Raw genomic sequence first — 25,644 nt, 5'->3', positions numbered from 1 at the left:
TATTACTTGCTATATAAATGAGAACTTTTGTATATTTGAGTATAAATGGTTTGGATTCATATGGATGCACATGAATATATATGTTTTTCTTTAAAATATGAACTTTTTATGTGTTTTTGGTAAACCTTTTTTTTTTTCCTTCGGTTTTTTAGTGGTTGTGGTCCGGTTCTAACTGGTTCCTGTTATCACCCCAAGAAACTCTCCTAGGTTGTAGCTCGGAGATGCTCGGGAACATAAAAATTCAACTTAATATTGCAAATGGATGAATGGAAGAGATGATGCTTGTTCAAGCCAGATAACCACTTTTACCTTGCTTAACCCCAAACATGCATGAACACCCCCAGACTACAAGGCTTTAGACCACCAATTACTCACAGTTTAGGGATTGGGTGAATATGGAGAATACTGACCACACCAGCAGATGCACAACACTATGTGATGGCCGGCTGCAACTAGTAAAGAAGTATGCAAACATATTCCCTAATGCACAGACAGGATGACAGCTCTCTGGCACTAAGTGAAAAGAAACCTGAGTAACTCATTCACTGATACATACAAGACTTTAACACAAAGATAGGATGACAACTTCTCTAATGCTAAACATCAAGAGCTCAGAAATACAGCATATCAGGCACAACTTGGAAAAGAAGATACATGAAAAGTGAGCAATTAACAGCAAAAGAAGCTTGTATTAGCTGAAAATGAAGACGAGACGCTGCAGGTATCAAAATAGTTATAGTCTCGAGAAGTTGAAGCTTACATCAGAACATCAACCATCATCCTTCATTACATCTTGTTTCCGGATATATATAGAGTTTCATTACAAAGGCATTCGGCGATTCTAAGTATGGAGGGGTCATAATTGACCGCCAACTGCTTTAACTGCCTGATGGAGTCTCTGGTGCATTTGCTTGTTGTAGTGGATGAAACTGATCTTCTCAGGTGCTCTGCTGTCCTCTCAGGTGGCTGGAGTGTCATATAAGATGAAATTCCATGACTGTTAAATACAGGTAGTTGCTCGAGCTCTGTCCTTTTCCTTCTCGGCCATACTGTTTGTTAAATGCGGTTGTTGAGGAGGAAATGCACCTGGTACTGGTGAGCCGATTACTTTCGTCCTTCAGGTGCATGGAACGGTCAAGGGATGTGGACTGCGTGGCGGATGGACGGGCTGGATGAGGGAGAAAGGTCGGCTGTCGGATCAAGAGGATAGACGGTGGAGATGGCTTGGTGGGGAATATCGGAAGAAGCGGGAGTGGAATGAGCGCGGGCCATTGGATCTTGGCGGGACTGATCGGACAGCGGAGGAGTGATCGGGCAAGTCGCTTTATCGGGCGCGACGTAAGTCGTCGGATCGGGTTTTTGGTAATTTTGGGCCTTTACGTATGGCGATGTGCGATTGCGATCAGATCGCATCACAATATTGCATCGGCAGAAGCCGAGGGGTGCAACCTTGATACACATGGATGCGACTTGCGATCAGATCGCATCGGGGAAATCCGAGGGGCGCAACTTTTATACACACAGATACAACTTGCGATAGCGATTAAACATGGACTCGATAAAGGAGTTAATCGTTTTTAGGACTGATGAAGGGAGAATGAGCGGTGCAAGGGAAGGAGAAAATGACCATTGTGAGTCTCTTTTGGGCATGACCAAGGACTAAGCTCACTTCCGACCTTTAGGAATCAAAGATATGTAGCAGAGCTAACACTGGCTCCTTCTGGGGATGAGATCCTCCCTGTGAGGTCTTAAGAACCGTAGACCACTGCCTTCTACATCAGAACGAGATTAAAAACATTGCCAAGTATTCCATTGGGCATGGAGTCTAATTAAATCTACACTAAAACCTGTAAAAGAACAGATTTACAACATTAAGGCCTGAAAACCTTAAACAACTTAAATTTTCAAAAACTGCCCATTTACTAGGCCACCAAAATTGTTTCCCCTTCTCTTGGTCAATATACATGTTAGCCGATTCATCAAAGACTTGCAAAATCGGGTTAATTTGATCGTCTACCTCGAAAATTTTGGGGCATTTGACCTTATCAGGTAGAGATGGCTTATATTTCACCCCCTCTTTGTATGTTCTCATCCTTGGATGTTCTTCGCGGAAGCTTTTGTACACCTGTTGAATAACAATGGCTGTTGCGTACTTCACTGTGTCATTTGTGGCCTGCAAAATTAATATAAATGGTGGACCAATGTATTCTTGTGTGTGGGACACAAAGACTTCACCTGCTTCCGTAGCTTGCTTAGAACCAGCCCCATCCAAGGAGGTGTCCCAAAACTGTGCACCTTCTTCCTCTGTGATCTGGCAAACTGCCCCTTCAAGCTGTGTGGAGGCCACCTGGGCAGGCTTCGGAATATCAAGACTGAGATTATCAGTGCCAACCTTGGGCATTGAGTTATGGCTGGCCTCAGTGCCTAGGAGGCAACTATGAGGGATTGTCTCTTGAACAGATAGAGGAACATAAGATGATGGGGAACTGATCTCACCGTTTTTGATCACTGGGCTGGGGATAACAACTGGTTGGTCAATTTGCAGATTTGCATAGCCATTGGAAGCGTGGCTGGCTTTAGGCTCAGGATCTTCAAGGATAGATTTCTTGAAGGACTCTTTCTTCACTTGTTCAATCAGAGGCATGGGTATTCTTGGCTTTTGAATTTCTGATTGAAAACTGAAAGAAGGGGAACATTTAAGGCCTCTTACCTCTATGGCTAGATCTTTGAAGATGATGGGATCTGCTGCTGGTTGCTTTTGCTTATAAGTTTGTTTTTCTGCAGGGACAACAAAATTATGAGCAGGGCCTTTGAATAATGACTTCTCATTGGCAGCTTTGGTTTAAAAAGGAGCACTGCCCTTGTCATCCATACCATGGAACTCATCATCTTCTTCAAATTGCTTTTCTTCCATGACTATATTCTGGAAAAGGGTCTTCATCCTTTGGTCTTCGTTTGCATCTTTGTTTCTTTGCAAAATCTGCAATTACTCCTTTGCTCCTTTATATGGGTTTGGATTTGAAAGAGCAAAGGTATTGGGAGCTTGTCCTTTCCTTGAATGCTGCTTAACCCTTAATTTGGAAACTTCAGAGGCTAATGACTCTAACATCCTGGCCATTTTATCGATCTTAGGGTCTGAGGATGATGAGGGCTCACCCTTCTGTCTTCTTCTATCCACATTACCTTCGAGCCTTTTTGCAGCCATGATGTTTGATTCTACTTCCAGGGCTGCATCTTGCATATCAGCCAAAGAAGCACATCTTCTTTCCCTGAGTAGTAAACAGAAACGAGAATCGAAGGCATTGGCATAAGTAAGCTTAGCAGAAGTAGGGGTGGGTTTCACTTCAACTGGTATTCTGCTGTACATGCGGTTGAATCTCTTATTGAAATCAGACAACAGTTCACCATTTTCCCTCTGCAAGTTCCCAAATTCAGTATGATAATAGAGCAGATCTTTCTTATCCCCCCAATGCTTTAGGAACACATCATCTAAGGCCTCAATGTCTGCTATAGACCTAGGGGTTAATTCTCTGAACCATTTCCTAGCCTCCCCATCTAGGCTTTGGACAAAAACCCTCATCCACACATCATCTTCACTGATGTCTAGGTTATCAGCATAACAATAAAAAGACTCAAGGTGTTCTTCAGCTGTTACTCCCTCTGTACCAATGAACTTAGGCATGTATTTCTGATAGTCCCCGCAGGCATGGCATTCAAAGGAATAGGCAGAACCAAGGGTCCATGGCTAGTAGCTATGATTCTCTCCATCTTTGTGGGTGCTTGTGGGCTTGCCATGACTGGGGTAGGTGGAAGAGTACTGGTCGTTTGGATGACAAAACGCTGAGAAATGAATGACAGGGCAGAAGGAAACTGATGGATTGAAAGGGAGGTTTTCTTTGGACTGGGATCCAAAGGGGAAACTTATGGAACAAGGAGCTTTATGAATCTCTGAGGGTATTTCCTCATTAGCAATGCTAGGCTCTATATCTTCAAATTGTATATTCTCAGCTATAATCCTCTCTTGTAGAGATACATAAGATTTTTTGGGCTTACCTGATCCTGATGCTCCTTTCTGTGATGTTTTCCTCTGCTTGACAATCTTCTCAGGGTTAGGCACTGGGTTAGCTGGTGATTTTTTAGGATTTCTCCGAGTATGCCTCACAAACTGAGCCAGAATTGTAATGTGGAGTCGCCACCTGGTTGGTCCTCCAGTAGAGTCACCAGATAGATGATTACAACCAGAAATGTGTCCAGAGTTTGTTTATCATCAAAGCTGGCACTGTGTCGTTCTCCTAGGGAAGCTGAGCTTCAATCTCCTCTCCCCGGCAACGGCGCCAATTAATGTTATCACCCCAAGGAACTCTCCTAGGTTGTAGCTCGGAGATGCTCAGGAACATAAAAATTCAACTTAATGTTGCAAATGGATGAATGGAAGAGATGATGCTTGTTCAAGCCAGATAACCACTTCTACCTTGCTTAACCCCAGACATGTGTGAACACCCCCAGACTACAAGGCTTTAGACCACCAATTACTCACAGTTTAGGGATTTGGTGAATATGGAGAATACTGACCACACCAGCAGATGCACAGGACTCTGTGATGGCCGACTGCAACCAGTAAAGAAGTCTGCAAATCTATTCCCTAATGCACAGACATGATGACAACTCTCTGGCACTAAGTTAAAAGAAACCTGAATAGCTCATTCACTGATACATACAAGACTTTAACACAGAGATAGGATGACAACTTCTCTAATGCTAAACATCAAGAGCTCAAAAATACAACATATTAGGCACAACTTGGAAAAGAAGATACATGAAAAGTGAGCAATTAACAACAAAAGAAGCTTGTATTAGTTGAAAATGAAGACGAGATGCTGCAGGTATCAAAATAGTTATAGTCTCGAGAAGTTGAACCTTACATCAGAACATCAACCATCATCCTTGATTACATCTTGTTTCCGGGTATATATAGAGTTTCATTACAAAGGCACTCGGCCATTCCAAGTATGGAGGGGTCATAATTGACCACCAACCACTTTAACTGCCTGATGGAGTCTCTAGTGCATTTGCTTGTTGTAGTGGATGAAATTGATCTTCTCAGGCGCTCTGCTGTCCTCTCAGGTGGCTGGAGTGTCGTATAAGATAAAATTCCATGACTGTTAAATGCAGGTAGTTGCTCGAGCTCTGTCCTTTTCCTTCTTGGCCATACTGTCTGTTAAATGCAGTTGTTGAGGAGGAAATGCACCTGGTACTGGTGAGCAGATTACTTTTGTCCTTCAGGTGCACGGAACGGTCAAGGGACGTGGACTGCGTGGCGGATGGATGAGCTGGATGAGGGAGAAAGGTTGGCCATCGGATCGGGAGGATAGACGGTGGAGATGGCTTGGTGGGGAATATCGGAAGAAGCGGGAGTGGAATGAGCACGGGCCGTTGGATCTTGGCAGGACTGATCGGACGACGGAGGAGTGATCGGGCGAGTCGCTTTATCGGGCGCGACGTATGTCGTCGGATCGGGTTTTTGGTAATTTTGGGCCTTTACGTATGGCAATGTGCGATTGCGATCAGATGGCATCGACAGAAGCTGAGGGGCGAAGCCTTGATACACATGGATGCGACTTGCGATCAGATCGCATCGCAATATTGCATCGGGGAAAGTCGAGGGGCGCAGCTTTTAAACACACAGATGCGACTTGCGATAGCGATTAAACCCGGACCCGATAAAGGAGTTAATCGTTTTTAGGACTTATGAAGGGAGAATGAGTGGTGCAAGGGAAGGAGAAAATGACCATTGCGAGTCTCTTTTGGGCATGACCAAGGACCAAGCTCACTTCCGACCTTTAGGAATCAAAGGTATGTAGCAGAGCTAACAGTTCCCGGTCCACAATGTTTTTCGGTTCGATCACTAGTTTGGTTCGGAGAACATTGGTCCAAAGTAGAATTTGGCCCTAGTTGCACAATTTAACACTCTCTCTCAACTAGGGAGAATTCCACCTGCGAATATCTGACCATCAATCATCATGCCATCATGTACCATCTTTGCTTGTCTATGCTCATCTCATGTTGAACATTCTCGAATCTAAAGAAGAAGAAATGCTGCAGGGGAGCTCCAGCTACCACCCTAACTCTATCACCATCGGGGAGACTCTGCTACCACCCAGAATCATCATCATCATCATCATTAGGAAGCCATAGCTATAACCCGAAACTAAAGACAATGGGCGAGATCAACCTACCCCAACGTGTAGGGATCACACTCTATCCCAAATTCCTTGATAGTAAGTGAGATCAACTTACCGGAGGTAAGGATCACACTCTACCCTATTGTCCCTAATCATCCATCTTAACCCTAAAGAGTCAAATGGTAGAACACTTGCATCCACCAACTTGGGCCAGATTCACCTACTGCAAGGGGTAGGGATCACGCTCTATCCCAAGTCTCTCCACCCATGGACCAAATGGGAGAGGTTATTCCACAGAGTGGGCAGGACGCTAACTGGGGCATACTCAGACTAGGGGAGATCCCGGGTCACAACATCCTATCGGTCAGAGGTCTCTCATCCCTAGTAGCCCTATAGCTCCATTACTCACCCTGTGAACTCAACTAGAGGGAAGAGCATTGCTCAGTGTTCTTGATAAGACTAGACCCTTATTCGAAAGGGTCATCCCATCCAGTCCAAGTTGCTCTCTGAAGACCAAGAACTTCCCTTTTGGCACCATGTCACGGATGTAATGATATCTAGTCTCGATATGCTCTGACTTGTCGTGAAACACATAATTCTTTGACAAACAAATCCCACTCTTGTTGTCGCAATAGATGACTGTCGTGTCCAAAACCTGCTCAAATAACTCTCCAAAGAGCTTCCCCAATCAAACTGCTTCACAACTCACCAGGTTGGCTACAATATACTCGACCTCAGCAGTGCTAAGGGCTATGGACTTCTGCTTTCTACTCATCCATGATATCATCGCAGATCCCAGACTAAAACAACATCTGGAAGCACTCTTCCTATTGACAGCACTACCAGCCCAATCTGCATCTGTATATCCATGTAGTCTAACATCTCTAGCGATATATCTCAGTCCAAGGTTAATAGTCCCACGTAGATATCTCAATACATGCTTGGAAACAACCCAATGTACATGGTGTGTCTTGGTCATTAACTGGCTCAAAGTGTTAACTGCAAAGCATATGTCGGGGCGAGTGTTCACGAGGAACATCAAAGCACCAATCAGTTGTCTATACTCTAAGGGGTTAGCCAGGTCCAGTCCAGCAGCCTCTGCACACAACTTCTTGAAATTCATTTCCATAGGAGTAGGCAAGGATTTGCACTCAACCATGCCAAATCTTTCTAACAATTTTACAACATATTTTCCTTGTGAAAGGAAAATCTCGCCTGACTTTTGCCATACTTCTAGTCCTAGGAAATAGTGCATCAAACCAAGGTCTTTCATCTCGAACTCGGAAGCAAACTTCCTCTTACATTCTAGAATGAGAGGGTCTGCACCTGTCATGAATAATTCATCAACATATAATACCAAAATGAGAGGCATACCTTGGATCATTTTGAAGTACAAGTTTGGATCAACATTACTCCTTGTGAATCCCAGCTTCATCAAGTAACTGTCAATACCAACATACCAAGCATGAGGGGCTTGCTTCAATCCATAGAGAGCTTTCTTCAATCGACATACATGGGTCTTCCTATTATGAACTTCAAATCCTGGAGGTTGTTCAACATACACTCCTTGTAGCAAACCATGTAAGAAAGCAGTCTTCACATCCATTTGATGAAGAGTCCATCCCTGACTTGCAACAAGGGCTACTATCGAATGAATGGTTGTATATCGGGCCATCGGAGCAAATATATCATCGTAATCTTCTCCCTCCTTTTGGGAGAATCCATGGGCTATGACCTTTCCCCTGTATTTTTCAATGCTTTCATCAACCCCATGCTTGATCTTATAAAGCCATTTCGAAGTCACCACTGGTTTTCCTTTTGGTCTTGGCACAACATCCCATACATTGTTCTTCATGGTTGACTCGTATTCTTTGGCCATGGAATCCTTCCAAACTTGTTCTTTCACGACTTCTTTAAAGGTATGAGGCTCAACTTGAATCATATTGCTCATAGCTACAACATATGCTTGGTACCTGCATGGCTTCTTGCTTTCCCTGAAAGTTCCGCGAGCAACATGTTTCTTTTGTCCTTCGGCACATGGAAGTATACGAGGTAGTGAAAAATCCGGAGATAACCAATATCGGGCTCGACACTTGTGAATACTTCCTTGGGAGTCTTGTTGTCCAAAGCTTGATGAGGCAACATGTTTTGAACATATACCATTGTGTTTGTTGCTTCAGTCCAAAGGAACTTGGACAACTTTTGATCATGGAGCATGCTCGGGCAGCTTCTACAATGGACCTATTCTTTTTCTCAGTCACTTCATTTTGTTTGGGAGTGTAGGTCACAATGGTCTCCTTCTTAATTCCTTCCTTCTTGCAAAAGTCTATAAATTCATTTGAGATGTATTCTCCACTGTTGTCGAACTTGAAGATCTTTATTTTCGTCTTGTATGATTTTCAACCAAAGCCTTGAACTCCTTGACTATTTTGAATGCCTCATCCTTGTGCTCCAAATAGTATATCCATGTCTTCCTTGAGAAATCATCGATGAAGGTGATGTAATAAAGTGACCCCTAAGTGAATGCACAAGCATTGGACCACATATATCAGAATGAATGAGATGAAGGATGTCTTTCGTCTTGTTTTTTCTAGAGGGGAATGGCCCCCTTGTCTTCTTTCCACTAGCACACCCAGGGCATACTCCATCATGTTGAGCTTGAATATCGGGGATCCCAGAGACCAACTTCTTCAATTTTGGAAGAGCATCATAATGTAGATGGGCCAGCCTTCGGTGCCACAACTCGTTTTGATGAGAAGGGGTCTTCCAGTGACTTTATAGAGTCCTTCAGACCTAGATCCCAATGTGAAGGCATTTCTCATAAAGGATCCAACAGGCCAAGTGAGTACTTTTCCTTTGATGAATGCAACCCTCCTTCCTTTATCCTCCAAGGCAGTTATCAACACCAAGTTCTTCTTCAATCCCGGGACATACATCACATCATGAAGAAAAACAGATTCCTCAAAGTCCAAATGAAATTTGACAGAACCAAAACCCTTTACGGGATGAATGGTATTGTCACCAAGTTTAATGGTCAAATTGGTCTCCCTCTCTACCAGAGAACCTTCTTATATCTAAAGAAGTGATGAGAGGCCCCACTATCAACTAGCGAACTATCCCAAGAATCCGGAGGAGATGAACTAGATAATGCAGAAATAAGAATATATTCAGATTGATTAGTAGCATTACTTTCATACTTGGAGTTCTTTGGCCTCTTTGGTAGACGATAGCTATCTTCACGATCATCGGGAGAGTCTCTTCTTCTTTCATTTCTTCTTCCACTTCTTCTATCATCTCTTCTTTCATATGACTTGTTGTTGTTGAAGCCATGGTTATTTTTGAAGGACCTTGAAGAATTTATTCTTGGAGCATCTCTCTTTTTGGGACAATCTCAAGCATAGTGATCCTTTCGATGACAATTGTAACATTTAACATCCCTATCTCGCCTTCTTGAATCCTTGGAATCTTGATTGGATTGAGGAGATCTTCTTGATTTAGATAGCTTTCCCTTTCCTTTCTTCACGTTCTTCTTCTTCCCTTGAGCAGCGAAGGCAGTGGGCTCTCCTTCATTTGGCCTTTGAATTCTTCTCTAGATATCATAAATCTTTCCTCTTGATTGCATAGAGCAAGTAGATCATCAAAAGAAGGGATCCTTTCCCTGTTGTTGCTATAAATAATGAACATATTCCATGATGAAGGAAGGCCACTAAGGGCAGTCGACACCAATTCCCTGCCAGGTATGATTTCTTGAGTAGTCCGAAGTTGGTTCCTGATCTCAGTGATTCTTTTGAAAAATGATTGCACAGTTTCTCCCTTATGCAACTCAGATTCCTTGAGTTGATTTTTGAATTCCATTATATGACTCAAATTGTTCACCAAAATATTTTCCCCTTTCGATCAGTTGCTTAGAAGATGGATGCTCTTGCTCTATGTCTCTTGGGCTTGTCTTCAACTTGGCTCTGATATACCATGTTAATTTTTCATCAATTGTTCTATGCTGCAACTATTACTTCAACAATATCCAAACAATTTCCACTTCTTCTATTTAACCAATGATAGTAGAGCAATAGCAGATAGTACAATTATTCAAATGCACGATGAAAGACAACTAAGAGACAAGAGACACAATATTTGGTCAATGACCAGGGAAAAACCCCACAAGAGGGAAAACCCTTTGCAAATCTTCTTCTCTTAGATTGTCTTCTAATGTTCAGCTGAGAGAGTACATCATCCAAGAGTAAAAGTCAAACTTTGACTAGCCAATATCCAAAACCAATATACAATATTCAATCAATCTTATGTCAAATCAATATATCAATATCAAGATGATGAGGAAGAGTCAAATCTGGTCAACTGTTGAATCTGTAAAAAGTCAACAGCAGTTGACCGCCCTAACCAGTCAAGTCAACATCAGTCAAATCTGCTTCAATTTAATTCGGTCAAGGCCCAGTCAATGTGGTCTCTTTTGCTGGTCAAGGATCAGTCAAAACAGCTCCAAAAACTTTGGTCCAACTTGGTCAATGGAGAGAGATAAAGCACAGCTCTGTTCTGCGGTCAACAGCAGTCAAATTCCTCAAAATGACTTGGTTTTAGAGCCCAAAAATGAGGCCTGATGGGACAGACCTTCTCCAAGAAAATCGAAGTCAAATGTCTCCTTTTCCCTTGGTCAACGATGGTCAAACTTCAACTGCAGAAAAGTCAACACTGGTCAAAAGTGGTCAAGCTGCTTCAGAATTTCGTCCTTCCTCACTGAATTCGCCCTCCTTAATCAGATCCAAAACCCAAGAAAACCAAGCCAAACCAAATGCCCAATTGTCAAAAGTCAAAGATGCCTCCTAACCCTCGCACATGTGAAGAAGAATAGAGCTTCCCTTAACCTATATGAACCAAACAATTGAAGAGAGAAGAAGAATGTGTGTTGTGTGATGTCCAAATGAGGCCGATATGTGGGAGAGAGTCATCTCTTCCAAGTAAGTGGGAGATCAGATTTGAACAAGCTATTGTGTCTGCTTTCAAACAGATTTCAGAGCTTTGGAGACCTCTTGAAGGCATCTCTAACTAATCAAGGGATCAAATGATTCACATCTAAGCATGCCTTCCAAGGTTGATCCAGCTAGGAAGAAAATGTCAAATTGAAAAACCCAAGAAATCCTACCAAAGACAAATGATGATCTAGACCAAGGGGTCAAGGACCTCCTTTAGGTGCTAGACATTGAAAAAGGAAAACTGCACTCATATCTCTAGACCTAGGCAACGGTCAACACAAGGAAGGCTAACCAGCACATGTAATCTGTCACAGAAAGTGAGAGGCCTCATTCTCATCCACGTGTGTTAGGTATATGGAAGTGCCTTTGATACATTACACATGCTGCTAGCAAACAAGGGATGGGTGTATTGGGAGAAGCTAGTGCGAAATGTACACTACAATTTTCAGGGTCCATTGCAGATGAGCTGAGCTCAGACTTCTGTTAGTGAAATCTGTTAAGGTACCTGCAGATGTAGCAGTCTGTCTATGCTTCAGATATTTAGTTGCAAGATAAAAGGGATATGCAGATGCAGAACGTGATAAGGAAAGCCCTTTCATCTTAGGAAATAAAAGGATGAGCTCCTGTGCAAAGCTATTATCGTAAATTTATTCATTCTGAAGAAAAATAATTTGCCATTTTTTGTTTGATCTCAAAGCTTATGTATAAGGATATGAGTTTTACATGGAAATTTTTAGAAACACTTAGAACACTAAATGTAGAGAAGGATAAAATGTAGTAGCCAACCGAAGTTGACATCTGGGAAAGATATCATAATCTCTGGTGGCCGACAAATTAAGCTAACATGAAATTCTTTGAAGCTTATATGTTTAATTTAGCATGTATGTCTTTATACATCTGAAAACTTCATCCAACTAATCAATCACTGTCTCTAATTGTGGACAGAAATAATTCCTCTTTCCACGTTATGAGATTTACTTTGTTAATTTGACAGTCATTCTTTATATACTACAGAACAGTTCCTTATCTTATTTCAAAGGGTTCTTGGAAGGGATAACACTATATTTTGAAAAGTGGGTAATACTGAGCAGCTTTGTTAAAGGAAACTCAAGGCCAGCTCTAACCAAGTCCTTTTTGTTGTTCTTATCCTGTGTGAACTATGATGGATCAGGGGCAATAGAGAAGCATGCTTTTTGCCTTGAAAAATCAATGGACTTGTTGATGCTGCTAGGAGCTTTAGAGACACTATGATTTTTAATTTGGGTCCATCCTTATAAGATTTTGACTAGTTTAATTCATAACATCTCTTCCCTCTAATATCATCTGCTCTGTTGGTTAGTCATGCATGGCTTCTGTGCCTTACCATATGGTCATTACGCTGTTCAAGTCAAATGATGTAATAGAGGCAGACGACAAAGTCCTGTTTTAGTTTAAGAATAAGAGTACGAGAGAATTCATTGAGGACTGGTATATTAGATTACTGCACAAAAATTAGAGATTAACAGCAAGAATCTACAGGGACCTTAATTGTCATCTTATTGCTGCCATTAATGAATTGATTGTTAATTGTTGCCAGTTATATTACATCACTGTCATTATCAATTTCTGCTGTCTTTTAACCGTACATCATTGGTTTTGTTTTTTATGCTTATATTTCTCTCCTTATCCTTGTATTCATTGTATTAATCAATATCGTGTCTCACGAAAACCACGATAAGATGTATTCATGTTTTTTGTTGGTTTATTATAGGAAAAATATTTGGGTTTACCAATGTACTATTCTTTCTTTCCTTGATGATGTGCGGAGATACTGTTCGAAACGTTGGAAAAACAAAATATACAATGCTGTTCTAATTTCAAAAGCACAATGGATAAAACTAATTATGCCATTTTTTAAAATTAATTTTTATTTTTATATGTTTAATTATCACAATTATATTATTATTGTAACGATAGTTTGTTTATAATATTTCTAGGTTCCTTACCGAGATGTCTTAGACAAATATCCATTTTGTTATATTGTATGGCACATATTCATTTATGTATGCCCATATCTGATTGTTACTTAGGTGATTAAGTGTTCGTTGGCTTCTTATGTAGAATACCAAGCACAATGGGGCGGAGGTCAAAGTGGTGTTTTATTTTGGATCAACAAGTACAAGACTTAAGTGGGAAGAAAGTGTTTTCTCAGACTGATTTGATCTGGAGTGAAATTCTTAGAATGGATAATTCTCTTGACCGTGTTGCGCTCATTCCATATTCCAGAGTACTAGACTTCATCAAGGGGGAAGAAATGAACCCTGATGCACCTTGTAAGTTTATTCGGCATCAGGCAAGATCATATGAGGTCCTTGATAATTCCAGTGTAAGGGGTTCAAGATCAAATGTTTATTCTGTGTAAGTAACATTGTCTTGGATTTGTTGAAACCTGTGTTGATTTATATGAATTAGTTAAATCTGATGCGTAGACAATTGGAACTATTCAGCTATCATTGTTCTTATGGACCGGAAGATAAAAGGACCAAACCGGATCCTCCTATAAGAAAGCGGCGGAAAAATATTCAAAAGAGAGGATGTGGGTGCCGTTTCATCGTGAAAGAAATGGTTGCCAGACCAGGGGTTGCCATAATTACATACAATGCGTATGTCCACGAGGATAAGAATGGCTGGCCATGTCATGGGAAATTGGATAAGTCTGGTGATCTGAGTGCTAGGAATGCACCACGACTTCCAAGAGAAATGGTGTTATCAGTGGAGGCGATGTATAATTTGGGATTGCCAATCAAAGTGGTTTATGAGCAACATATTTTGGAGGTGGCAGAGGGCAGATATGATGTTGGACTAAAAATTAATCAGGATGGACATTTGTTGCAGAGGGATATCATCAACATTTGTAATCGTTTGGCCAAAGCTAAGTTTCAACTACACAAAAATGACTCAACAAGTGTTAACTTATGGTACCAACATGAGCACGAGTCATTCTTTTTCTTCCAAAGGCCAGATGCCGAAGACATGCAATTTATTATTGGCATTCAGACAGAGTGGATGTTGCGCAAGATGGTTGAATTCTCACACAATAGTTTTATTGCCATGGACTCAACATTCAGGACAAACAGATATGGGGTGAGTATTCATGGCAACTGACTAGGGAATTGAATAAGGTGCATATGTATAATCAGTGGTGTTAACGAATTTTATTTTTTGTCTTAACTATTCACATAGAAATTTTGTTTGTCTTAACTATTCACATAGAAATTTGTTAATGCAGTATCAATTGTACACCTTGCTCGTGTTTGACACACAACAGAATGCTCTTCCTGTTGCATGGGTTGTCTCATCACAGAATAGATTGTCAGACATCTTACGGTGTTTGCCAGCTCTCATGGAGAGAGGTCGACAAGTTCAATCTACATGGACAATAAATGCCTTCATGACAGATGATGCTTTGGTTGACATTGATGCATTAAGGTATTCGTTATAATTGATGCATTAAGGTATTCTTTATAATTGATGTCCTGCTCAATTCATTGTTGTTTATAGTTCATAAAACGTGTCTTGTTTGTTGTAGTGCTATAACTGGATCTCGAGTTTTGCTCTGCGTATGGCACTTTAGGAGAGCATGGTTGAAGAATGTGAACAAGTTGGCCACTTGTGGGAAGAATGCTCGAAAGATGTTTATAATGTTGGGTGAAATCATGAATTCTTGTTGTGACCCAGATGCGATATCACGAGCTATGAATGCATTCTATATTGATTTTGCAGCAGAGGAGCGCTTCTTGGAGTATTTTTCAACAAATTGGATGGTGGGCGAAAATTTTCGTAAGCATCTAGTCTGGGATTTGTAGTGCATTGATTTATCAATCATTTGTTGTCTGAGCTAAATTTTGATAAATTTGATAATTGTTGCAGATACGTGGGCAAAATTTTACATAAATTTCTGTCATGCCAACCAAGAAACAAACTGTTCCATCGAATCCTATCATTGTTTTCTGAAAAGAAAATATCTTTGTGATCGTAGAAAGAAGTCTCTACAGAGAATGGATTGGTTGATCTTCACATTACTAAAAAGGGTGGAAGTATGTTACTGGAACATGGCTTGTCTGAAAAATTCTAGTCTTGTAAATAACTATAGGTTGGAGCACATGTATGAAACATCTGTAGACAAAGCAAAAAGAATTCCTGAAGACCATTGTGTTCGGGATGAGCACATTGAAAATGCATTCTGGGTTCAGAGTCAGTCATCGTCGAATGCATACCTTGTGTTGTTTTTAGGGCAGACTTTTAGTTCATGTAATTGCCCATGGGCAATTAGAGGCAACTTTTGTAAGCATGTTATCAAAGTTAGCACGTTGTGGGGGGATATGCAGGACCCCAAGGAAATGATTAATTTAACTAGACAAGATATTAACTTCGATTGGCTAAGCAATGTGTCTAATATAGTGGTATTTAACAATGGTGTTGAAGAAGATAGTGTTGTAAATGCCAATGATAAAAATACAAAGAAGAATAGTGCTGAAATTGAAGATGATGATTCCGATGGTAGGAAGTGTGTCAAAATTTTTGAGGAATGCAACACAAAATTGCAAATGATAATGTCTCAACCTCCACAAAATTTATCAAAGGCATTATTGCTGAAAAATCTAGTTGACAAGCTTGTAAAGGATGTTAATGAGAATTCTATGATGGATTTTGACTTCATCAATGATGGTAACGAGCAGACATCAAAGCGGAGTAAGAGATTTATAAGCTCCTAAAAGAAACATTCCAGATATGAAAAGAGAAAAATCTTTTATTGAGAAGGTTCTGAAATGATTTTGATGTTGTGTATGTAAGCAGTACAGATTTCTTGGTGGGTTTGCTGAAAGATCTAGTTGACAAGCTTATGAACGATGTTAACACAAATTGTATAAAGGATTTTGACTTTATCGTTGATGGTAATGAGCAGACTTTGAAGCAGGGGAAAATCTTTCTCCGCTTCTAAAAGAGGCATGGCAGATATTGAAGAGAGAGAAAGCTTTTCTTAGAAGGTTCTGAAACGATTTTGATGTTGTTTATGTTAAGAGTACATGTTTCTCGATGGTTGTTGACAGGGAAAATCAAACCAGTCATTAGATTCAACTACCCTATAGTGACTCCGGACGTCACCATGACTGTAGTTTTTTCTATAGGTTTGCATCCTAGCTTCAACAAAGTGCTACATCTTTTTTACATTGGTCCATATATGGATATCTACTGGCAGAGAATTTGATCTTGTATTTAATTGCCAAAGCTGTAAGTTTTTTCTTATTTATTAATATATAGTTTTTCAATTGCTTGTACCACCAAAGATTGTTGAGGTAGAGTTGTTTATGAAAGTACGTTGTAGTTCAGTTTCCTAGAAAATGTTCACTTTGTCTAACTATGCTTGCAAACATGTTTAGAAACTGTGCATGTAATTCAGTTGAGAGAAGCAATGACACAGATATATATGAAAGATCGCATATTTTTTGTTTAGTTTTCCAATGCATGTTGAAATAAAGTGGACTCTTAAATTGCACCCTTTCTGAAGAACTAAAAATTTTCTATCTAAAATGCAAACATTGTATCTCTGGAGTCTGTACAGTGAAAGGGTTGTATTAATGCGTCTTTTCTGAAGTCATTCCTGTCTGGGAGGCGTGGCAACTGTTGTTACATTAAATGCTAGTAAAACTAATGGCTGGTGTAGAGTTGCCAATATTGCATATTTTAAAAAGCGTACGAGTTTCAAATAAATTTAAGTATTTCCTATGTAAAAGTAGTTTACCTTGCATATTACAGTAATTTGATTTGATTCGAGTCTCTTTTAGTCAACTAAGGAATCAGTACAGTCAGTATTTTGTCACCAAGTTCATTCGCTTCATGGGTATCGCAGTTCAAATAAATATTATGTTTTCTATTTCTCTATCATGCTACCACAGTTTTAACTTTTACTGTTGATATCTACAGTTATGTGAATTTCAAATTTGAAGTATTTTTAGTTGTTGATACTTATAGCTAACAGGATTATAGTATATACTTCTGCTAATTCATCTCACAATTTCAGGCTTTAGTTGCAGTCCTCACACATCACGAAGCAGAACTACAAAATAAATCTGCCAAAGTGCGCTCAAAAGGTTATTGCAGTAATATGGTATAATATTAGAACTTGTTCTTGAGCAATAATTTCTCTACTACATTCTTGTTCTTGGGCAATACATTCATTTTGAATAGATAACTGTTTTTCTATTTCAAATGAGCACGCACTTGATTCTCTATCATTATAAACGATCATCAAAATGATGTGCTTGAACAATGTTTGTCATGTTTGTCGTTTTTCATTGTACTTCACTAGTGAGATATGATCTATGTTCTTCGCAGAAACTTCTGCAGCATGAAATTTCTAGGGTTCACCATCTTTGGATAACAAGACATTTTAGTGTTTGAAGGGGCAACGATTCTTTCACATCCCATTTGAAATTGGTTCAAGTGGATGTTTCCTTTGTAAAAATTTACCTATCCTGGATGGAAAAAAACTCTGCAAATAAATCTTTGATTGCTAGTAAACAGTTTTGTTAGAAGTTTTTCCGTGAGGATCAAATTATTTGTGGAGCAATGTTTGGCCTAAATTCTGATGTTCTATCTTGCACATCAAGTAAAAAAGCATTTGCACTCCGTGCAGGCATGTTTGTTCTAATGTCATCACCTTTCTTGTCGAGTTAAAACAATGGTCAATAGAGGAGCCATCCTCTGTTATGATTAGTGCTGTCTTTTATGATTGACAATGTCAACTGTTTCATTTTCGACGCAATCTGATATGATACATTCCCGTTCTTTAATACATTCATTCAAATGTTGATACACTAACATGCCTTGGATCCATCACTGGGGGTTTAATTGTTAACAGTTATGGACACTCTGATGTTCCGCGACAGAATCTTCCTCCTGTCAAACCTCAGTGTATATATATTTTTACTACTAAACATCTGATACTAGAAATACATGATACACTGGATTCTACTTTTGTAAACTCTTAGTGGTTTGTTTTGTGTGTGTTGTTAACAGTTTGCAGATGATGTACAATAAAGCTCATATCTCCAATGAGGGTCTATGCTACACACTGTCGTTCGTAACACCAATCAAGTTTAAAAGTTGACACTCAGATCAGTCATTATTACCTCGCTCTTGGATTCTCCTTTTCTAAACTTAAAAGTTGACACTCACATCAGTCATTATTACCTCGCTCATGGATTCTACTTTTCTAAACAGGTTTGTTTCGTCTGTTTTAATCAGCGTGCAGATTAAGATGTACAGGAGGTAAATATTTCCAATAATTCTTAATGAGGGTCTATGTTATATAAGTAGCCATATAGACAATGTCATCCAAAACCCCAAATCAAATTTAATATTGACAATGTCATCCATAACCCCAAATCAAATTTAAAAGTTGACAGTCACATCAGTCATCATTATCTCATTCTTGTCTACATCAAATGATTCATGTTTTGCTTTTTAATGAGTGTCCTAAAAAATTTGCCTTCTTTTGTTACCCAAATGTTAATACCTTGCTAATACATTATCGAAACAAGAAAATACAGAGTGACAAAGTGATACTTTATTTTTAATCACCACCTTAAAAATATGATATTCATTCTGAGTATTAAAATACTCACATGAAGCATTGGTATATAGAATTGACCTATTTATTTTAGGTAAGGAATCAAAGTACATCTTATTCACAGCATGCTTTATTTTTAATCACCACCTTAAAAATATGATATTCAGTCTTTTGCGTATTAAAATACTCACATGAAGCATTGATATATATAATATGATATTCAGTCTTTTGCGTATTAAAATACTCACATGAAGCATTGATATATATAATTGACCTATAGGCCTTAAAAATATGATATTCAGTCTTTTGCGTATTAAAATACTCACATGAAGCATTGATATATATAATTGACCTATAGGCCTTAAAAATATGATATTCAGTCTTTTGCGTATTAAAATACTCACATGAAGCATTGATATATATAATTGACCTATAGGTATTTTGATATGCTTCATGTCTCATTTAAATTATCGATCTCATTTAAATTATCTATCTCATGTGCTTCTGAGCTATAAAAGCTATCTCCTATTGGATGTGAGTAACTTGACACCGCACTAAGTTACTCCCTACCTTAAATAATTTATTTTGATGTGCTTCATGTCTTATTTAAATTATATATCTCATGTGCCACTAAGTTACTCCCTACCTTAAATAATTTATTTTGATGTGCTTCATGTCTTATTTAAATTATATATCTCATGTGCTTCTGAGCTATAAAAGCTATCTCCTATTGGATGTGAGTAACTTGACACCGCACTAAGTTACTGTCCACTATAAATAATGGATGTGAGTAACTTGACACCGCACTAAGTTACTGTCCACTATAAATAATTCATGTGCAGCACATGAATAACACAAATCAAAATTTAAGGATATTGCATGACACAAATCAAAATTTAAGGATATTGCATGTGTACAAATTTCTATCCACATCAAAAATCTATTTCATGATAAAGATTATGTGAAACCTCAACTTACTCTCAATTCACTAACAAAGCTTATTACCAATAAACAATTAAACTATGTGAGATGGATGCCAACTTGTTCATGAGTGAATATAAATTTAAAATTTATTATTTGTAAAAGCTTATTACCGATAAACAATTAAACTATGTGAGATGGATGCCAACTTGTTCATGAGTGAATATAAATTTAAAATTTATCATTTGTAAAAGCTTATTACCGATAAACAATTAAACTATGTGAGATGGATGCCAACTTGTTCGTGAGTGAATATAAATAAAAAATTTATTATGAGTGTTACAAATAGACATGCTTTTGTTTACAATTTCAATTCACTACCAAAGCTTATTACCGATAACCAATTAAACTATGTGAGATGGATGGTAACTTGTTCATGAGTGAATATAAATTTAAAATTTATTACTAGTGTTACAAATAGACATGCTTTTGTTTACAATGAAATCCAAGGGATGCTTCCTCTTAATTTTGGATGACATTCCTAGTAAACTTATAGATATATGCCTTGTACATGGAGATTGGAACCATGACTTGTTGGCATGGAACTAGCGAAGTGTCGACCAAACTATTGGTCAAGTAGTTAATTAACCAAGAAATATACAAATGAAACTAAATGAAACTGAATGCAAAGGCACAAGTAAAAAAATGATTTTTTATGTGGTAAAACCTTGACAGGGTGTCAAGGAAACATCCACGGGACAAGGGATTGGATTTTCTATTAAATGAACAATGACTCCTCAATTACAATAGTTCGAGCATTCATCATTTTATAAGAACCTTCTCCGTTACATAACTGTTTCGGTATAAAACCAACTTGGCAGTAAATACAATTTTTACACATATTTACACAATTAGTTGTTAAATTCCAACAAACTCCAGCTTGACAACAATTTTCCTAATCCCTTGCCCATGCCCATTCATCATCTCTTCTGCAAGCCAAGAGATGCTAAACACCATTGCAGCTTCTCTACTATAACTGGCTTCGTGAATATGTCTGCACAATTCTCCCGTGTATGGACCTTCTTGAGAGCTACTTTTCTGCCATCGATCACATGTCTTAGAAAATGATACCTTACATCAATGTGCTTGGTCTTGCTGTGATAAGCTGGATTTGTATCCAAGTGAATAGCACTCTGACTATCACAGATTACATTCACTTTCTCCTACGTCCTTCCAATCTCATCCCGTAGATCTTTTAACCAGATTGCTTCTTTACTGGCACCTGAAGCAACTTTATATTCTGCTTCGGTAGTAGACAACGCAACTGTTTCTTGATGCTTTGACATCCAACTAATTGCTCCACCTGCAAGAGTAAAGACATAACCTGTAGTAGATCTCATTTTTTCCAAATCACTTGCATAATCAACATCTACATATCCGTAAACTGATCCTTCACTACCATTAAAGATGATGCAATGGTCACTTGTGCCTCTTAGATATCGAAGCACCCATTTCACTGTTCGCCAATGTTCTTCACCTGGATTTACCATGAACCTGCTGACAACTCCAACTGCATGTGAAATGTCAGGTCTTGTAGATACCATCGCATACATTAAGTTGCCTACAACATTTGCATATTGTACATGAGACATATACTGTTTTTCTTCATTAGTTCTAGGACTCAAAATCGAAGAAATCTAAAAATGAGAAGCTAATGGAACATTAACAAGTTTCACATTGTTCATACAGAACTTTTCAAGTACTTTTTCCACATACTTCTGTTGTGATAACCAAAGCTTACCATTTTTTCTGTCTCTATGTATCTCCATGCCCAAAATATGTTTTGCTACTCCAAGGTCTTTCATATCAAACATCCTAGAGAGATGAGCTTTAACCTGTTGATCTCTTCCATGCTTTTGCTTGCAATAAGCATATCGTCAACATACAAAACTAAGATAATGAATATGCAACTGAAACTCTTGAAATATACACAATGATCATACTCACTTCTAATAAAGTTTTGGCTTACCATGAAGGAGTCAAACTTCTTGTACCATTGGTTGGGAAATTGCCTCAGGCCATACAATGATTTGCTGAGCTTGCAAACTAATCTTCTGTTGCGACCTTGTACAAAACCTTCTGGTTGTTCCATATATATCTCTTCATTCAAATCACCATGTAGAAAATTTGTTCTAACATCTAACTGTTCTAACTCATGGTTAAGTAACGCAGTTAGTGCCAACATAGTACGAATAGAAACAAGTTTTACAACTGGTGAAAAAATCTCATGAAAGTCAATACCTTCAACTTGAGAATACCCTTTTGCTACCAGTGTCGCCCTATACCTTTCAATATTTCCATCAACTTTCCATTTCAATTTGAAGACCCATTTGCATCCAACAACACTTCCCCCTTCAAGAAGTTCTACAAGATCTCATGTATTGTTCTTGGCTAAGGAATCCATTTCTTTTTCCATAGTCATTTTCTATTTTTCACTATTCGTATCATCTACTGCTCCCTGATAACAAGAAGGTTCCCCATCTTCAGTAATCAAAGCAAAAGATGAAGCAGAATCTTCATACTTTTTGGGAGTTTTTCTTTCCCTTGTAGACCTTCTTAGAGTGATTGGTTGCTGAACTAGTTCAAAAACTTCAACAACTTCCTTTGTATCTTCAACACCTTTTCCTCTAGAAGTCTCTCCTCCCTTTCGACTTTCAAGAAAAGGTGTAGCCTCAAACTGAATTTGTTGATTTGGCGATATCTGTTCCTGTTCAATTCTTTTAACATTTGATTTTAAAAGAGAAGATTCATCAAATGTTACATCTCTACTAATGATTATCTTTCGTGACGTAGGATCCCACAACCTGTATCCTTTCACCGCATAGTCATACCCAACAAAGACATAACATTTCGATTTTGGATCTAATTTTGAACGCTGATTTTTAAGAATAAGAGCATAGGCATCACAACCAAATATCCTTAAATGTGAATAATCACATGAATGACTTGACCAAACTTCTTCAGGAATTTTACAATTAATTGCTACTGAAGGTGATCTATTAACTAAATAACAAGCAGTGGATATTGCTTCCGTCCGCAACTCCTTTTGTAGGTTAGCATTGCTAATCATGCTTCTGGCTCTTTCCATAAGAGTCTGATTCATACATTCAGCAACACCATTTTGCTGAGGAGTATAAACAACATTTTTGTGTCTAACAATTCCTTCGTCCTTACAGTATTGTTCAATTTCTAGATAAGTAAATTCACCACCCTTGTTAGTGCTTAAACATTTAATTGATTTTCCTGTTCTTTTTTCTACCATTGCTTTAAATTGTTTAAAGACATTGAATACTTCAACTTTCTTTTTCAACATAAAGACCCAAACATTATGGGAGAAATCATCAATAAACATTAAAAAATATAAAACACCTCCATATGACATAATAGGAGATGGTCCCCACAGATTATAATGAATACAGTGTTATAGCTCCAAATATCACTCTTATGGTTTGTGATGCTGCACTCATGGCCTAGGGCAACCCCTCCTTCCAGACCTGGTCCAAAATTTAAAAAACAATGTTTTATCCCTTATACGCGACATTGCCCCGAGTTAAACGCGCGTATACGCGGGTAGGCATATACCCAACCCGCATATATGTATCAAAACACTTAAAAAAATATAAAACTCCTTAATTTCGGGCGGAGATCGCGAGTTTTACCTTCTGATCACCTGTTAGTGCCCGTGGCCCAACTGTTCCCAACCAACTCCCAACTAAAAAACTACTTTGGGAGAAGTATAAAAAGGCTTCAATGGGAAGGCCTAAGGAATGAGAGAAGAGAAAGAAAGGTTATTATGCTGAGATTTCCCTGACCAGGTCTGAAGATCCTTGTGCCTCTTGCACTTCCCCCATTTGTACAGGAAACCCTTGTTTCCTTGTGTGTTGATGTCCATCCACTACTTGTGATATTATGGAGTAAGTCATGGAAGGAGTTTGTTAAATGCTTGAGACTGGACGAATCCGGAAGAAGGCTTTGCTTGGAGCCTGCGAAAGGACGACTCAGGTGAAATTATTCATTTTCTGTACTTTATTTGTCTATAATAAAAGAAACACATGTCTTGGTTCCTGATATAAATCTTCTTCATGTTTATGATATTCATGTTAGAATTCATATGTGAATGGTTGTTTAAATTTCATAACTAACTACCTTTCTTTATAATATGAAGATGGTTTCTTTATAAGATTTAGTCCATATACTGCTGTACTCTCTTGAATTGGTTGTTTTGCAGGTCAAAGGAGCAAAAGGAACTCCAAGAAGGGTTTGGACCCTAAAGGACCTTCTCAAACGTAGGACCTCAGGTACGCCCCTTATCATAGAATTTGCTTATATTTGCATAATGGTCGTGTGAATGTGTGTTTCTCTGTATAGACAACTTTTAGTTTGCTAGGGTTTCAACCCAAAAGCCCTAGGGGAACATTTCCCTTAACAGAATTGGCGACTCCACTAGGGACAACATTGTTGTTGTTCCTAGTTTGGGTGTTTTCAAGCCAATCAAGGCTCCGTTTCCTGTTTGCTTACTGTCGCTGTGTGGTCTGTTCTTGAATTCTAACTTTTGCCAGTTTCTTCAGACTGTTTTTTTATTTTTCTTGAAATATTTTATATACGCTGTTTTTCTTGATTACAGAAGTGTATATATGCATGTTTCCTTAAGTGAACCTGCGTATACGCAGGTTTCCTTAAGCACAGTGGTGTATACATGCAATCTGTACATCAGTACAGTCGCGCATATCTTGCAATTTTCAAGATTTTTAAATCTTTTTGTCTCTGAAGGTCTGTCTGATGGTTTGATTCAGTCTTAAACAATCACTTTCCAGTATCAGTTGTTAGTTTTACAACAAGCATCTTGTTCCAAATTCTCTCTGATTGTAAGAAGTGTTGGTCTTGTTTTTGTTGTTGCAAGCGTCATCGTTTTTTGCTTAAGCACGCAAGATTTCTTACTGGGAATATTGGCTGCTCTAATTCATCAGGGCAGGAAGATTGATCTCAATCTTTGTGTTAAATCTTGCTTTTGGTGACTTTTTGTTTGCTTGACAAAACCGCTTTTTGTGACCATCCAATTTTTTGTTTCATGAAAGTTGTTGATTGATACTTTCTTGAAAATTTGTCTTTTTGATCTTTTGGTCTTTGTTGCCAAAGCTTTCATTGTTGCTTTTGATTGTTAAGGGCATCTTTAAACACATTTCTTTTTGTTGAGTTTTCATCCATTTTGTGGTGTCAACTTGCAAAAGTGTTTGTTGCTTATTCTTCAATAACAAAGTTTCAGTCTTGTTGAGAGCATTTTTGAAAAGACATCTTTGTTGTTGCTTTTGAAGAAAACTTTTTGAAAAACTTGGTTTTGCTTTCTTGAACTTTGATTGATTTGGTTTCCTTTTAGTCAATGAAAGTGCGTTTTTGTTTGTCTTGAAACTTGTTTTTAGTGTTTAGACGAAATGAATGGTAGCATCTCATATTCCATCTAAACATTTTAAGTGGCAAAATAAAAATTGATAAGCAAGCAACTTTCATTTCTTGATTTTAGAGTAGTTTTGAGTCTTGCATCAGCATATACTTGTTGCATTAGGATAGATTTGCATATCTTTTTAGGCATCCATAGCTTTGTTAACTTTTGTGAGTGTGAAGCGTGAATTAACGAAAAGAAAAGAAAAATTTGTTTTATTTGAAGTTCCTCTGAACCCTGTAGAGATTTCTTTTCATCGAAAAACGAAAACAAGTGCATTTGCATGTAGTTTGGTTTTTATTAATTTCTTTTGCGTCAAAACACCACTAATTTCACTTCCGTTTATCCTGTGACTTAAAGAACAACCTATTTTAAAATCAAACACTAATTAAAATTCACTAAAACTCTTTTTTATCAAGTTAGATACACCAAAAAGTTTTAGGATTT

The 25,644-nt window shown here is 38.4% G+C and overlaps 1 protein-coding gene and 1 pseudogene across 6 annotated transcripts in view; one reads left to right on the top strand and one right to left on the bottom strand.

Annotated features, from left to right (window-relative positions):
• The window catches only part of LOC149194693 (uncharacterized), a 32,759-nt gene extending 14,913 nt beyond the window's left edge, over positions 1-17,846 (top strand). For 2 of the 6 annotated variants that reach the window (XM_089405136.1, XM_089405135.1), the window contains exons 2-6: positions 13,268-13,564; positions 13,654-14,290; positions 14,436-14,635; positions 14,736-14,986; positions 15,077-16,627. In XM_089405136.1, coding sequence (XP_089261262.1) covers positions 13,281-13,564; positions 13,654-14,290; positions 14,436-14,635; positions 14,736-14,986; positions 15,077-15,921 — 2,217 coding nt within the window. In that variant the 5' untranslated portion in view covers positions 13,268-13,280 and the 3' untranslated portion in view covers positions 15,922-16,627. Of the gene's footprint in view, positions 1-13,267; positions 13,565-13,653; positions 14,291-14,435; positions 14,636-14,735; positions 14,987-15,076; positions 16,628-17,228 lie in introns of those variants that run through there. The other 4 variants (XM_089405139.1, XM_089405138.1, XM_089405137.1 and 1 more) reach the window with 4 other exon arrangements.
• On the bottom strand, positions 6,871-7,305 carry LOC149194694 (secreted RxLR effector protein 161 pseudogene; annotated as a pseudogene).
• Positions 17,847-25,644: the final 7,798 nt, after the last annotated feature.

The sequence above is a fragment of the Pinus tabuliformis genome, chromosome 2_2, assembly GCF_031772625.1.
Source record: "Pinus tabuliformis cultivar Carrire ecotype Pingquan chromosome 2_2, CPIR1, whole genome shotgun sequence".
Classification (NCBI taxonomy): domain Eukaryota; kingdom Viridiplantae; phylum Streptophyta; class Pinopsida; order Pinales; family Pinaceae; genus Pinus; species Pinus tabuliformis.
The sequence above is the reverse complement of the archived record's forward strand: the minus strand, read 5'-3'. Positions and strand labels throughout refer to the sequence as shown.